Consider the following 15,875-nt stretch of genomic DNA (forward strand, 5'->3'; position numbering starts at 1 on the left):
AGGAGCTTTCAGACAGCGCTTGGCCAAGCTCACAGCGTGGGACATTTCACAGACAAGTGGACAGAGGTGAGGAGATAGCCCCGTCCCGTCCCCCAGCCCTACCCGGTTCAGGACTTGGGCTGTGACCCGTATTTAAACAGAAGCAAACCAGAAAGACGGGCGCACACTTGTCAGGCTGAGCTTGCGGGCGGGCCCGGCCAGCCTGACCCCTCCTGTAGCTGCCCAGATGGGGACTGCCACCTGCGAGGCCTCCACATCCAACCTCTGACACACGGAGCAGGTGCCACCTCCCCTTCCAGAGCTTCAGCCTCTCTGGACGAGCTACCCTCACCTCCAATAAGGGAGGCAGTCTGGGAAAACGTCTCCATGTGTATTATTTCCCAGCTTACTTTCCTAAAGGTGTCATCTGCAGCACTTAACTCTTAACTGGGCGAGAAGCCATTTTCCTGACAGAGTAAGGATGCCAGGGACGAGGTTCTGCCAGGCGAGGCACCAACATTTCACTGCTGTGGCGGCAGACCAGACTAGGGCGCCCAGTCTCCACCCCGGCTGCTTGCTGCAAACACTCAGCATCAAAGTCAGTACCAACATTTCTTGTAAGCAGCACATGGAGGGCTATGAGAACTTCAACGTTTCATTTTCAGGATAACTGGGAAGTGACTTGCCCAAAAGTAAGCAGCTGTGTACACTGGAGGGTGAAGAAGAGGGCTCGGGACTCAGCCACCTGGCCCCCAGTCCACTCAGGAGAGCAGCCGCCACCGTGAACGCATCCACGACCCAACGTTACGGGGGCTTTGCACTGCGGTTCCTTTGGGCACAAAGGTCATAACCTGCCCCACTCCCCACCCCACGGGACCCTCATGGCCAACACATGGGCCCCGCCCCGCGGTCCTCAGAGGACATGAAGGACACTCACCTTCTCCCGGGGGATCTTTTTCTTGCCGCAGCCATCACAAGTCAAGGGGAACTTGGGGCAGACCTCGTGGTGCGCCTTCAAAAGAAGCGATCAGGAGCATGAGGGTGGACGCCAACGCCAGGCATGGGTGGCAAGTGGGGGTGGAGGGTGGCACACAGTGCTTGGGCTGGGTAGCGCTGAGGGGCTGCAGGAGCACGTGGTCACCCTTGAGCCTCGCAGGACGGCGCTCCTCCCAGGCAGGATCCTGCCAACACCACCCAGGAGCCTCGGAGATCTTTTTTTTTTTTTTTGTGAGACGGAGTCTCGCTCTGTCGCCCAGGCTGGAGTGCAGTGGCCGGATCTCAGCTCACTGCAAGCTCCGCCTCCCGGGTTTACGCCATTCTCCTGCCAGCCTCCCGAGTAGCTGGGACTACAGGCGCCCGCCACCTTGCCCGGCTAGTTTTTTTGTATTTTTAGTAGAGATGGGGTTTCACCGTGTTAGCCCAGATGGTCTCGATCTCCGGACCTCGTGATCCGCCCATCTCGGCCTCCCAAAGTGCTGGGATTACAGGCTTGAGCCACCGCGCCCGGCCTGCCTCGGAGATCTTAACGTTTTGTTTGTTCTGCCAGCTCCAGGGTAATGTGAGGGAGACCCAAGCCACCAGAGGAGAGTCGGAAGCCACGTGAGACAAAGGCCCCCGTGAAGATGGGGAAACGCTGCTCCCGCCAGGAGGGGAGGCCGGTGGGAGGGTCTGGCGGATGGACTGGGCTGGCTGCGTGCGGGACGTCTCCAAGATAGACCCTGATGTGCCGCTGCGGAGGGCCTGGCGCCCCAGATGTGTTCTGGTCAGGCCCGTCCATCTGATAGTTTACACGGAAGTGGGGACGGGTCAGTGAAGTGGGGCTCCTGAAGTACAAGAGCCCAGGAAAAAAGATGCCAGGGCCCCAGAGGCAGGGAGAGTCCTGAAGACATTTCCACCAAAGGCAGGAACCCTGTGTGGATCGTGATCCAAATACACCAAGGCAAAGACAGACAACAGGGGCCGGGCGCGGTGGCTCAAGCCTGTAATCCCAGCACTTTGGGAGGCCGAGATGGGCGGATCACGAGGTCAGGAGATCGAGACCATCCTGGCTAACACTGTGAAACCCCGTCTCTACTAAAAAATACAAAAAACTAGCCAGGCGAGGTGGCGGGCGCCTGTAGTCCCAGCTACTCAGAGGCTGAGGCAGGAGAATGGCATAAACCCGGGAGGCGGAGCTTGCAGTGAGCTGAGAACCGGCCACTTTACTCCAGCCCGGGCGACAGAGCGAGACTCCGTCTCAAAAAAAAAAAAAAAAAAAAAAAAAAAAAAAGACAGACAACAGGGATGCAGACACAGGCTGCAGGCCATGTGGACAGTCACAGCTACAGCTCAGACACGGCGCTAGCAACTGTAGCTCTGTGCACCGCAGAAGTGTGTTCTCACCAATGCTTCGGGTAAACACGAAGTCACACTTGAGCAACTGTCTCGTGGGCAACGCCCAGGCCTGGCGAGGACGGACACATACCCACTGCTGCACTCTCTACCTGATGCATTTAGACTTTTCTAAGACAAAAATGCTTTTTTTTTAAAACTTTTTTTCTTTTTTTTTTGAGACGGAGTCTCACTCTGATGCCCAGGTTAGTGTGCAGTGGCGCAGTCTCAGCTCACTGCAACCTCTGTCTCCTGAGTTCAAGCAATTCTCCTGCCTCAGCCTCCCGAGTAGCTGGGATTACAGGCACTCGCCACCATGCCTGGCTAATTTTTTTTTTGTGACGGAGTCTCGCTCTGTCACCCAGGCTGGAGTGCAGTGGCGCAATCTTGGCTCACTGCAAGCTCCGCCTCCCAGGTTCACACCATTCTTCAGCCTCAGCCTCAGCCTCCCAAGTAGCTGGGACTATAAGTGCCCACCACCATGCCTGGCTAATTTTTTTTTTGTGACGGAGTCTCGCTCTGTCACCCAGGCTGGAGTGCAGTGGCGCAATCTTGGCTCACTGCAAGCTCCGCCTCCCAGGTTCACACCATTCTTCAGCCTCAGCCTCAGCCTCCCAAGTAGCTGGGACTATAAGTGCCCACCACCATGCCTGGCTAATTTGTTTTGTATTTTTAGTAGAGACGAGGTTTCACCGTGTTAGCTAGGATGGTCTCGATCTCCTGACCTCGTGATCTGCCCGCCTCGGGCTCCCAAAGTGCTGGGATCACAGGCGTGAGGCACCGCACCTGGCCATGCCTGGCTAATTTTTTGTATTTTTAGTAAAGAAAGGGTTTCACCATGTTGGCCAGGCTGGTCTCAAACTCCTGACCTCGTGATCCACCCACCTCAGCCTCCCAAAGCACTGGGATGACAGGCATGAGCCACCGTGCCCAGCTTACAAAAATGTTTTTGAAAGGCCTCAGCATTAACTTTACACCCATTCTCAGTTCTGCCAAGAAACATCCACCTGCATGTCTCCAGGGAAAGGGCCGAGGCGGGGAACGAGTGCAAAGGGGCCAACGCAGCCCCAGTGGCCAGCACGCAGCTCCCCAGCTCAGCCCCGCGCGGCTACGGTCACACAGGCTGCTGCTCCACCGCACGCACCTTCCCGTCTGTCCCACAGCAGGGCGCCCGGCAATGCCGGCAGCTCAGGCTTCTCTCTGGGCACTCGTGCTCCAGGTGGCGCTCCTTTTCACCCAGGCGGACCAGGCCTTTGCATGCAGGACATTCGGTCAGCATGAGCGGGCAGCGGCCTTCGTGGCAGCTCTGGCAACAGAAGGAGAAAGTGTCAGTAGAACTCGCGTGGGACATTCGGGCAGCCACAGCTTCACCCGAGGACACCAGGCGATACAGTGCCGGTTTGGTGTCTGCATGCAGGTCCTGGGTGCCATCCTCCCTGCCTGTCCCGGGGGCCGCCCTCAGCAGATAGTTCTCAGGGCTCCCACAGGTGGGAGGGCAGGAGGAGATTGGTGTGTCCTCATCTCCACTCTCTCCGCCCCACCCTGAGCTGAGGGGATGCTCTGCCACGGGGGTCTCTGTGTGGGTGCCTCGTCACCGCCAGGCTCTCCTATCTGCCCCCTAAAACAGCCAAGTGCACAATCCCTGCTCTGTACCAGCGGGTCCCTGCCACACATACTAGCTCCTAACCGAGAAAGCAGGCCACGCTCTTGCTCTGATAACCAAGCACAACACCATCCAGGCTGAGTCTTGCCAGTCCCAGCCCCATCCTCACTGTAGGTGGGAGGTGTGAAAGGGCAGGGAACACGCACGGGAGATAGCATGAGGGCAGGTGGCCTCTGCCTCCAGCACCAGGAAGCCAGCAAAGGCCTGAGGCACAAGCCCACCAGGCCAAGGTGCCAGGAGCTAGGCCTGGGACAGGCTGGTTCTAGCTGCACAGCACATGCATTGGAAAGGGCCTAAGCTACAAGGAAGACAGGCGAGGGCCAGTGACACACAGGAAGGTCACTCAGGAGCCCACACGTTCCCACACACTGAGCCACCCATGAGCTGGGCAGAGGCCCTGCCCTCCTGGAGCTGACAACCTGATAGAGTGACCTCCGGCGCCAGAACACCAGGGAAGGCAGGCAGTGGAGGCAGGGCCGGGAAGATGCCACAAGATGCAGTCTAGGGAGCAGGAGCCGGTGCTGCAGGCTAAACGTCAGGCGAGGCAGAGGACTGTGGACGTCCACAGATGGCCAGGGTAGCAAGGGAAAAGGACACAGAGGGAAAGGAGGCCACGCCAGCTCCTCGCCACACCCAAGCCAAGAAGAATCTAGAATGTAGGATACAGAACCCAGCCACCTCTCTGGCCCACTGCTGCCCCAGGCAGGGCTTCCTGGACCATTTTGAGGGCTCTGCCCGGATGTGAGGGGTCGGGACAGCAAGGTGACGGGATGTGGCTGAACCCTTCCAGGATTGCCTGGCAGCCGTGCTTCTCACAGACTCTAAGGTTGGGAAGCCGCATGGTCACAGGAGGAAGAACGGGGTGGCAGGCACCACAAAGGTGCTAGTGGAAGGGGAGAGAGGGCCAGATGCAGGACGTGTCTGGGGAGCCACGTGGACCTGCTGGCAGACTGAATGTGTTGCTTACAGGGACACAGAGAAGTCAAGAAGGACTCTCAGGCCTCTGGCCCAAGCCACAGGAGGTCCCGCCTGCCTCCATAAGGGGCCGGTGAGGTGTGGAAATAAAACTAAACAAGGCTTTTTGTTTTGTTTTGTTTTGTTTTTTTGAGACAGGGTCTCACTTTGTCACTGATATGGTGTGGCTGTGTCCCCACTCAAATCTCATCTTGAACTGCAGTGCCCATAATCCCCCTGTGTTGTGCGAGGGGCCCGGTGGGAGGTCACTGAATCATGGGACGGGTTTTTCCTGTGCTGCTCTCATGACCGTGAGTAAGTCTCATGGGATCCGACGGTTTTATAAAGGGCAGTTCCCCTGCACATGCTCTCTTGCCTGCCGCCATGTGAGACGTGCCTTTCCCCTCCTTTGCCTTCCTCCATGATTGTGAGGCCTCCCTAGTCATGTGGAACTATAAGTCCATTCAACCTCTTTTTCTTTATAAACTACCCAGTCTCGGGTATATCTTCATAGTAGTATGAAAAATGGACTGATACGGTCAACTAGGCTGGAGTGCAGGGGTGAGAATATAGGTCACTGCAGCCTCGACCACAGCCCCCACATAGCTAGGACTACAGGCACACACCACCACACCCAGCGAAATTTCTTTGTATTTTTGGTAGAGCCATCTTGTGTGTGTGTGTGTTTTTTTTTTTTTGAGATGGAATCTTGCTCTGTCGCCCAGGCTGGAGTGCAGTGGCCAAATCTCAGTGCACTGCAAGCTCCGCCTCCCAGGTCCACGCCATTCTCCGGCCTCAGCCTCCTGAGTAGCTGGGACTACAGGTACCTGCCACCACGCCCAGCTAGTTTTTTGCATTTTTTTTAGTAGAGACAGGGTTTCACCATGTTAGCCAGAATGGTCTCGATCTCCTGACCGCGTGATCCGCCCGTCTTGGCCTCCCAAAGTGCTGGGATTACAGGCTTGAGCCACCGCGCCCGGCCATTTTTTTGTATTTTTAGTCGAGACAGGGTTTCACTGTGTTAGCCAGGATGTTCTCAATGTCCTGACCTTGTGATCCACCTGCCGCAGCCTCCCAAAGTGCTGGGATTACAGGCGTGAGCCACTGCGCCCAGCGGTAGAGCCATCTTGTCCAGGCTGGTCTTGAACTCCTGAGCTCAATCTGCCCACCTAAGCCTGCCAAAGTACTGGGATTACAGGCATGAACCACTGTGCCCAGTCAGATTTAAACACGTCTTTTGGGAGAAGTCTGCTATGACTGGGAACAGAGAAAGGGAATGGAAGTCAAAGGAACATGGAGTTGAAAATCTGCTAAGTTTCTTGAATCATGATAAACATAAAATGCAGCATCTTAACCATTTTTAAGTGCACAGTTCTGTAGTATTAAGTACATTTCACTGATGTTATGTAACCATCACCACCATCTACCTCCATAACCCTTTCCATTGTAGAAACCTGAAACCCTATCCCTGTTAAACCCTAACTCCCCATTCCCCTCCTCCAGCCCCCAGCACCATCCCCTGGCTCTGAATTTGACCACTCCGGGGACTCTGTCAGTGAATTCATGCAGTATTTATCTTCCTGTGCCTGGCTTAGCTCACTGAGCACAACCGTAAGTTTTGGGACAGGAGAGACTACAGCACATTCTGTACCGATGGGCGCAGCTCGGAGAGAGGAGGACAACGTGCTGAGAGGAAGGTTCCCGAGAGGCCAGGACAGCAGAGGACCTGGCTGCAGGGCTCTTCATGGGGTGGGGAGTGGGGGTCAGCAGCTCCATGGAAAGCTGGCTACAGCTCAGAAGCCCCACATGAATCAGGAAAGGGTTAATGACACCTCCCCAGAGCGGGGAGACCCTGCTCTGGACAGCACAGGCACTTGGGCTGGCTTCCCTTCAACCTCCCTGGGGAGTGTTCCTCCCAAACCTTCACACAGATGCTGCAACTACTCTTCAGAGGCGCCCCGGGGTACACGGGCCCAGCCCTCCAAGACCTCCCGTAGCACTGGTCCAAGCTAAGCCTGCTGAAGGAACCAACTCACTGAACCCGACAGCGCCTTGCACTCTGCTACCCACTGACGGGACAGGACCCGGCCTCGGCCGCACTAGTGTGTAACACGCCACCATCAAGCTGAGTCAAAGAGGAGTCTCAGCAACTATTATGGCTTATGAAACAACTATTATGGCTTACGAAACAACTATTATGGCTTACGAAACATAAAAACGAATGCACAAATAGTCAATGTTCTTAGATTTAATTAAAAGACTGTTCTTTAGGCCAGGCACGCTGGCTCACACCTGTGATCCCAGCACTTTGGGAGGCCGAGGCAGGTTGATCATGAGGTCAGGAGATTGAGACCATCCTGGCCAGTAAAGTGAAACCCCGCTTCTACTAAAAATACAAAAAATTAGCCGGGCGTGGTGGCGAGCGCCTGTAGTCCCAGTTACTCAGGAGGCTGAGGCAGGAGAATGATGTGAAGCCAGGAGGCGGAGCTTGCAGTGAGCCAAGATTGAGCCACTGCACTCCAGCCTGGGTAACAGAGCAAGACTCCATCTCAAAAAAATAAATAAACAAAAAGTAAAAATAAAAAAGACTGTTCTTTAAAACATAATAAAATGGCTGGGCACAGTGGGTTCCCACCTGTAATCCCAGCACTTTAGGAGGCCAAAGTGGGAGGATCACTTGAGCCCAGGAGTTTGAGGCTGCAGCGAGCTAGGATTCCATTACTACATGCTAGCCTGGGCAACATACAGAGCAAGACTCTATCTCTAAAAATAATAATAATAATAAAATGCTCACAGATGAAATGATATGATATCTTCATTTGCTTTAAAATAAGCCAGAAAAGAAAAAAATATGTGTCGGGGTTGAAGGGCTGGAAGAAGGCTGGCGAGGGCTGGAAGAAGGCTGGCGAAGGCTGGCTGGTGCTGTGGGGCAGCGTGCAGGCCTGTGAGGCAGCGGCATGCCTCTATTCTCAGCCTCACTGCTCAGATGCACTGCATGCTTGAAATGTCAAAAATAAAATCTTTCTTGACTGGGCGCGGTGGCTCACACCTGTAATTCCAGCACTTTGGGAGACCAAGGCGGGCGGATCACAAAGTCAGGAGATCGAGACTATCCTGGCTAACATGGTGAAACCTCCGTCTCTACTAAAAATACAAAAAAATTAGCTGGGCGTTGTGGCAGGTATAGTCCCAGCTACTTGGGAGGCTGAGCCAGGAGAATGGCGTGAACCCGGGAGGGGGAGCTTGCAGTGAGCCGAGACTGGGCCACTGCACTCCAGCCTGGGTGACACAGCAAGACTCCGTCTCAAAAAAAAAGAAAAAAAAAACCACCTTTCTCTTGGGACTTGGTACTTGAAATCCCCAGTGGGACCAGGGATGTCCTGCAGCAGATACATCTACCCCAGCACCATGTGTCTCAGTCTTCTCCCCACTCACAGCGGGCACAGTTCAAAAAAATCAATATTTATTCAGCCAGAATTCAAACTAAACATTTGACGCAAATACAGTCGTCATCCCTCTGAATGTCACTAGAATGTCCATGAGGCTGAGCATACTCGGCTTTTCCTGGCCTTTCCGCTGCTCATGCAGCCAGTCTGTGTCCTCTCTAGAAAGTCTCCCTGCATCCCCACCACCCAGCTGCCAGAACGAGTAGCTCCAGGGACCCGCTGGGGAATTCAGCTCTGCTTTTTGCACTCGGCAAGCACTCCATCAACGTTTACCTAAAGTTTTAAAAATCATTCGATTTGGCCAGGTACAATGGCTTATGCCAGTAATCTCAGCACTTTGGGAGGCCAAGGCGGATGGATCACTTGAGGTCAGGAATTCAAGACCAGCCTGGCCAACACGGTAAAAAAACCCCATCTCTACAAGAAATACAAAAAATTAGCCAGGTGTGGTGGCAGGCACCTGTAGGCTGAGGCAGAAGAATCGCTTGAACCTGGGAGGCGGAGGTTGTGGTGACCGAGATCGCACCACCGTGCTCTAGCCTGGACAACAGAGTGAGACCCTGTCTCAAAAAAAAAATTAAAAAAAAAAAATAAATAAATAAAATCATTCAGTTCCTAGAAAGGCATCATTGCAAAAGACAAACATATTCAAAAGCTAAGCAGGATTTTCCCTTTTTCCAACAAAGTTCAGACCATCAAGAAAGAAAAGCAGCCTTAGCCTCAGTACTGTGTTCACAATAAGGCCCCAACTAGCAGCACACTCTGAACCACCTGAGCGCAAAGAGAGGCGACTCTGAGGCACAGCTACACCTGCAGAGCTGGCTCCCAACTGCACAGAGAGGGTTTGATTTCCGTCCCCATGTGTGACATTTACAGCCAGTGAGAGGTTTTATCAATAAAATCAAAGGCCACAGCCAAGCTATTCCAGAGCAGTGCCCGCCCCTCCCACATGACCAAACCCGGCTCCTCTCAGGGACTTTCCAGAGCTCTCAAAGGTGCAGCCAGGGACTTTCCACCCTGCGTGCCTGCAGGACCGCGTGGCACCCCAGCCCAGGGGCTGGCTATAGTCCCTGGCCCTCAGCCGGAGGCCCTCATAATTGTCACTGTTGCATCCCATGAGCCTGGAGATGGCAGAGACCCCAGAGGACTCAGGGTCTAGTGCAGAGCTGGGAACTATTATCCCACCTATCCCCCAGGCACCTCTCAGTCCTCTCAAAGGGGTAGCATAGCACCCCTACTCCCTGCAGCCAGCTGGTACCCTGACCCTACCAGGGAGACCCTGACCCTGGGCCACCTCCCCAGGGAGCCGTCTCCCTTGCAGACAGCACTGGGCAATGACCAAGCTGCGCCTCTTTAGAGGAGCAGGGAGTGGGGTGTACGATGCCATGCACCACAGCCGCTCGTGCAGCAGAGCCACACAGGAGCCCAGAAAGCTTTGCATCGCACGTCGTGGCTGCGGACGGTCTGGCATCTCTGTCCACAGAGGTAGGAGTCTCGCTCCATGTCCAGGACACAATCCCCGGGCTAGGGAGGAAAGCACATCTCGTTCACCCCAGATACAGCTGGGACGGCTCTTCTGAAAAAACGAAACTTGGAGCCCAAAGACCACAAAGCAGAGTCTCAAAAGATCAAGGGAGGCGTGGCCAGGCTCACAGGGCAGGGAGGGGGAGAGGAGAAACCCACAGTAATGCAGGTCCAATTCCAACCCAGCTGGCAACACCTCAGGGTCCAGCTAAGCAGGAGATCCCAGACCCAGCCTGGGCAGGAAGCTCCCTTAAGTGCAGAAGGCCAGGGTTCCGAGCAAACAGCCCTCACAGCCTCACCAACCTGAGGCTGGACTGGATGGCATCAAGGTACCGCCTCACTTTGAGATTCCGATCTGACTCAGTGCTCACTGAGCAATGAGCCCTGCCCTCCATTCTACTTCCTGTGCCTACGGATGTGATGACTCTAGGGGTGTCCCCCAAGTGGAATCGCAGAGGGTCTGTCCTTTGGTAACTGGCTCATGTCGCTCAGCACACTGGCCTCAGAGTTCATCCCTGGGGAGTGTGTGTCTGAATCTCCTTCCTTTTTAAGGCTGAATCATATCCCACCGTGTTCACAGATCACACTTCCCATGTTTATCCATCATCCGTGGACACTGGGCTGCCTCTACCTTGGGGCTCTGTGGACAGTGTTACTCCAGGAATCCTGTACAAGGATCCCAGAGAGAAACCTCTTAAAGGGCACTCATTATGACAAGAAGGAAGACTGCGTAACTTGGCAAGCCGTAGTAGCCTTGACTAGCTCTCTCGGCACCTCCTGGCCTCTACACTACAGGTTAAGTTCCAAATGCCTAAAAGGTGACATGAGAATCACACTGAAGTCCCCAATGCGCCAGTGCAGGAATGCAAGCCCGCCTCGCCCAGCACACAGCTCACCCAGTACACAGGGACAAACCATGACCAACTGAAGTGCAGGCCACTGCCTAGGTTGCTGTGACCACAAGACAAGGGTGTCCATTATTTCTGCAATTTCCAGTGTCAACACAATTCAAAATAAGAAATCCTTTGTGGATACAAGAGACACAACAAAAACCCCCACCAAACTTGAAAGCTGCAGGCCCCAGTGCACAGCGATCTCCCCTTCATTCTCAGGAAATGCTACCACTTAGATAACCTTAGATAACCACGGCATTCCCAAGGCTCACACAGGCACCTCCAACCCTCACAGCTACCCCACGATGGTGGGATCCTGCACTCCCATTGACAGACAAGAAACCTGAGGCACAGAGAGGGTAAGTACCTCGCCCGAGGTCACACAGCCCTAGCTCCACGGTGCAGGTCTGTGCTCTGCACTACGTGTGTTTCTAAATGGACATACTCTAAGGAGCAGCTCCGTCTCTTCCTCCACAGACATTAGACAGGCTTCAGCCCCAGTGAGAACGTGCAGGACAAGGTCCCGACCGCTGGGGGAGCGTGGGCGACTCCCGACTGCTGGGCTTCTGTCACCGTGCCACACGCAGGCATCTTTACCTCATATTCTTTCAGGGTTCCCTTCCAGGTGCACCCATCAATGGGACAGACGGCCGGCAGGCTCTCCACCTCCCTGCGGGCAGCATTATCTGGGAAAGCCTGGGGAGAGGAACATCCCTCAGGTTAAACCTCCTCCCAGTCTCCCTGCTGCAATTGAGGAACACAGGCCACACGTCCAGACCAACCAACACTGCGTCAAGTCGCCTTCCCAGGCCACTCCAGGAGCAGAGGATGACTCCCTGATTCCATTTTTTTTTAGACTCACCTTGATGTCAAAGTTTCCAGACCCTAAACTTCCCGAGTCTGCTAAGGGACAACTTCTGGTTGCCCTTTTTTTTTAAGGAGGGGTCTCATTTTGTAACCCAGGTTGGAGTACAGTGGCATGATCTTGGCTCACTGTAACCTCCGCCTCCCAGGCTCAAGCGATCCTCCCACTTCAGTCTCCCAAGTGGCTGGGACTACAGGCGTGCGCCACCAAGCCCAGCTAATTTTTTGTATTTCTGGTAGAGATGGGGTTTCACCATGTGGGCCAGGCTCGTCTCGAACTCCTGACCTCATGTGATCCACCCACTTCGGCCCCACAAAGTGCTGGGATTACAGGTGTGAGACACTGAGCCTGGCCCCTGCTAAGTCTTTTGTTTTTTGTAGACAGGGTCTCACTATGTTGCCCAGGATGGTCTCAAAATCAAACTCCTGGACTCAAGCAATCCCCCTGCCTGGGCCTCCCAAAGCGCTGGGATTACAGGTGTGAGACACTGTGCCCAGCCCCACCCATGGTGTTAAAAAAAACTGCTGGGCGCGGTGGTTCAAGCCTGTAATCCCAGCACTTTGGGAGGCCGAGACGGGCGGATCACGAGGTCAGGAGATCGAAACCATCCTGGCTAGCACGGTGAAACCCCGTCTCTACTAAAAAATACAAAAAACTAGCCGGGTGAGGTGGCGGCGCCTGTAGTCCCAGCTACTCGGGAGGCTGAGGCAGGAGAATGGCGTAAACCCGGGAGGCGGAGCTTGCAGTGAGCTGAGATCCGGCCACTGCACTCCAGCCTGGGCGACAAAGCAAGACTCTGTCTCAAAAAAAAAAAAAAAAAAAAAAAGAAATTAAGACATTTTCTGTTCAACATTTTGGCTTCAAGGCATTTTACTTACCGAACTGCTTTCTAAAATAGAAATGCCTTCTTCATATATGCCCTCGTGAACACAGGCAGCACAGTTCTGAGGCCCAGAGCTAGTGGGGAAAAAAGACACACAAAAAAATCCCACCGTGAAACTTAATGCAAAAAATAAATGAACACCATTTGCTTCAGTTCAAAAACCTACCTCCACACCGCAGTTTCTTTAAACTTTCTCATCATGAGTGAAACTAACAGCAGGCAAATGTTAATGGAACATGTTTTAAACCCCAATATTCACAGGACGATGTTCCTATCGCTCCCCGATTGTGAAGAAGGCGCGCCTGAACTGCCAAGGACACTGGCTGCAGTAACTCAGGTGCTGCCGGCTCTCCCCACAGGCCGAGCTGCTGCTGATGTGCAGAGGCCATGCCTCTCACAGCACTCACGGCAGGAAAGGCGGCATCTGAGCTGCCTAGAGCAGCCACAAGTGAGCAGTAGGCGGCACTTTAAACCTCCAGTACTCACATTAAAAATAATAAAAAGGTGAAATTAACTATAATGATGTATCATATTTAACCCCATGTATCCACAACAGTATTTCAAATTGTTATTTTAAAATTATTAATTTTACATTATTTGTGGTAAACCTCCGAAATCCAGGGAGTATTGATAACTGGAACACATCTAAGCTGGACCCGGCTCTGCCGGGAGCTACCAGGCTGGGCAGCGTGGCTGTAAGGCTAGCCTGGCCTGCCTGACCCTCCTCCCAGCCTGCGGGCCCCATGCACCTGAGGATGCTGGCCAGGCAGAAGGAGCAGTACCGGTGGCCACACTGTGCCTGGAAGGGCCTGCGCAGGACGTTTCCGCAGGCGGAGCACAGGTACTTGGCTTCCAGCTTGGTCCCCAGGAGGGTCTTGGAGAAGCCAGGCTGTAGCAACTCCAAGGAGCCAGGGGGGGTCACGCTAGCTGCAGCCATGAGAGCTGTGACCCCCGTGAACGACCAAGCCCTAAGGAAGAACACGCAGCATGTTACACCTCAATTCCAGAACAGTCCTCGAGAGAAAACCAAACCGATGGTGATCAGTAGCAGGCGACGGTGAGGGGCCGGGTCCCCACTGACCTGCAGTCAAGACTCGGAGAAGCAGAATTGCAGAGCTTTGGGGAGCCTTGGAGACCCTCTAGTCCCATCTCCCGCTGCTAGTACGGAAACTCAGGCTCAGTGAGGGTGGGGACCACATGGCTGGCATCCACATACCCAACCCACAGCTCCACAGAGGCACAGACACACGGGCTTCCTGTCATGCACACCCCCCTCCCCAGCTAGAGGAACAGGCTGCCTTCCTGTTAATATTAACGGTCAGAGGTTCTCAAGGCTCTAGGCTCTTCGGTCTCCCCCATGGTTCCCACAATAAGCATGTTTTAGAGTGGTGGATGCCTTCTGAAATATATCTTACCAAACCCACTGGGCAGGAGATGCCTGCCTGCCAGCACTCAGGCCCTACAGGCACTCAGGAGAGAGCCATGCCGCCAGACCAGCCCCTAGAGCAGGAGTGCAGCACACCTGGGGTTGGCTAGTGCATTCCCTTTAGCTACCCATGGGTTTCCCCTCACTTCAGATGATGCACATGGCCTTCAGAGCCCTCCATGAGCCAGCCCTGCCCTGGCCCCTTGCTGTCCACTAGAACTCAGTCAGCCCCACCAAGGCAGCCACGGACGGCCTCAGTGCCCGCGCCACGCCCTCCTTCTGCCGCTCTAAGCACCAAGCCACCACAGATGGCCTCAGCCACTCCGTGCCGTGCCTACTTTTCCTGCCTCTCTGAGCATCGTCCGGCCAATCCCTGCACCCCACCCTTCCTTTTGGATTAACTGCGGCTCTTCCTACCTCAGTGTCCCAGGCAGAGACTCCACCGGGCTCTGCTCTCCTTACAGAGCACCCCCACGTGGGTTTCCCTCTCCCCTTCCCATCACGGAGCTCCTGTTGTGCGGGAATCCCAGGAAGGGGCCTGGTCAGGGTTGGGCTGATACTGAGGACGGAGGAAGGGAACAATGAGGATGCCTAGACCCATTCATTGGGCAGAATGAGCAGACAACGTGAGCAGTTACCAGGCACACCAAGCGTTTCCTCGAAGTCTGTCTCTCTCAATGAACTACAAATCTCACACCATTACAGCCCAGCACTTTGGGAGGCTGAGGTGGGCAGATCATGAGGTCAGGAGATCGAGACCATCCTCGCTAACACGATGAAACCCCGTCTCTATTAAAAATACAAAAATTAGCCGGGCATGGGGGCGGGTGCCTGTAGTCCCAGCTACTCAGGAGGCTGAGGCAGGATAATGGCGTGAACCTGGGAGGCAGAGGTTGCAGTGAGCCGAGATCACACCACTGCACTCCAGCCTGGGCGACAGAGCAAGACTCCATCTCAAAAAAAGGGGGGAGACAGGCACTCGGTCCCTGCCAACCCTGTAAGCGGTTTGGGTAAAGCTTGAGTCCAAAGACTTCAAAGCTTCTGGCTGAAGTGAAGTTTGTTCACACGTGCTGGCCCCATCAAGCACAGGGAACTTTCGGGGCCCAGACGCCCAAGAGAACAAACTCGAAACACAACCGGACGGCAACCATGGAGCTACCCAAAGTAGCAACAGGAAGCTGTGGATTAGAGGCAGACCCATGCGTCTCCACAGCCTCATACCTGGAACCAGGGCCAGGCGTGAGGACCCGAAACTCCCCCCTTCACAATGGCCTCCAGCGCCTTCTTGCGGTCGCCATGGGGGCACGTGTCACCTGACGCTCGCCTGCCATGCTCCGCCTTCCAAAAGCAGCCTGCGGGCCAGGGCTAGCTCTAAGTATGCTCTGTCTCCGTCCTGGCCCTGAGAGCCCAGTGAAAGGGGGTGGGAACTGGGGTCATCTCTCTAGCAGGAAAGCAGTCTTGATTCAGGGAACTGGGGACAGCTAGGGAGGGACTTCCAGTGGGGGTGGGGGGCTCACTCCCAGAAGGGCGACTCCAGGCAGACCAACCTGGGAAAGAGGTGGAGGAAGGACAGGGGCATGGTGTCAGCTGAGATATCCAGCAGGCAGCCCAGGGAGGCAGGGACTGACAGGCAGGCCCCGGCCTGAGGGTGGAGGGCAGCCTCCAGAGTTCTCTCCCCAGAGGGCAAACTGGGGTGGCATTTTATTTACTTAAGGAATGACTTGGCCGGGCGCGGTGGCTCAAGCCTGTAATCCCAGCACTTTGGGAGGCCGAGGCGGGCAGATCACAAGGTCAGGAGATCGAGACCACAGTGAAACCCCGTCTCTACTAAAAATACAAAAAAAAATAAGCCGGGCGCAGTGGCGGGCGCCT

At 54.7% G+C, this 15,875-nt stretch overlaps 1 protein-coding gene across 3 annotated transcripts in view; it reads right to left on the reverse strand.

Annotated features, from left to right (window-relative positions):
- Positions 1-15,875, reverse strand: part of TRAF2 (TNF receptor-associated factor 2) — a 48,215-nt gene that overhangs the window by 15,970 nt on the left and 16,370 nt on the right. For 2 of the 3 annotated variants that reach the window (XM_011957276.1, XM_011957275.1), the window contains 5 exons: positions 13,327-13,545; positions 12,573-12,651; positions 11,427-11,525; positions 3,494-3,655; positions 917-991 (listed from right to left, as the gene is read on the reverse strand). In XM_011957276.1, the coding sequence (XP_011812666.1) occupies positions 917-991; positions 3,494-3,655; positions 11,427-11,525; positions 12,573-12,651; positions 13,327-13,514 (603 nt within the window). In that variant the 5' untranslated portion in view covers positions 13,515-13,545. The remainder of the gene's footprint in view (positions 1-916; positions 992-3,493; positions 3,656-11,426; positions 11,526-12,572; positions 12,652-13,326; positions 13,546-15,875) is intronic. The other variant, XM_011957277.1, reaches the window with a different exon arrangement.

The sequence above is a fragment of the Colobus angolensis genome, unplaced genomic scaffold (assembly GCF_000951035.1).
Source record: "Colobus angolensis palliatus isolate OR3802 unplaced genomic scaffold, Cang.pa_1.0 Scaffold44, whole genome shotgun sequence".
In the NCBI taxonomy this organism is placed as follows: domain Eukaryota; kingdom Metazoa; phylum Chordata; class Mammalia; order Primates; family Cercopithecidae; genus Colobus; species Colobus angolensis.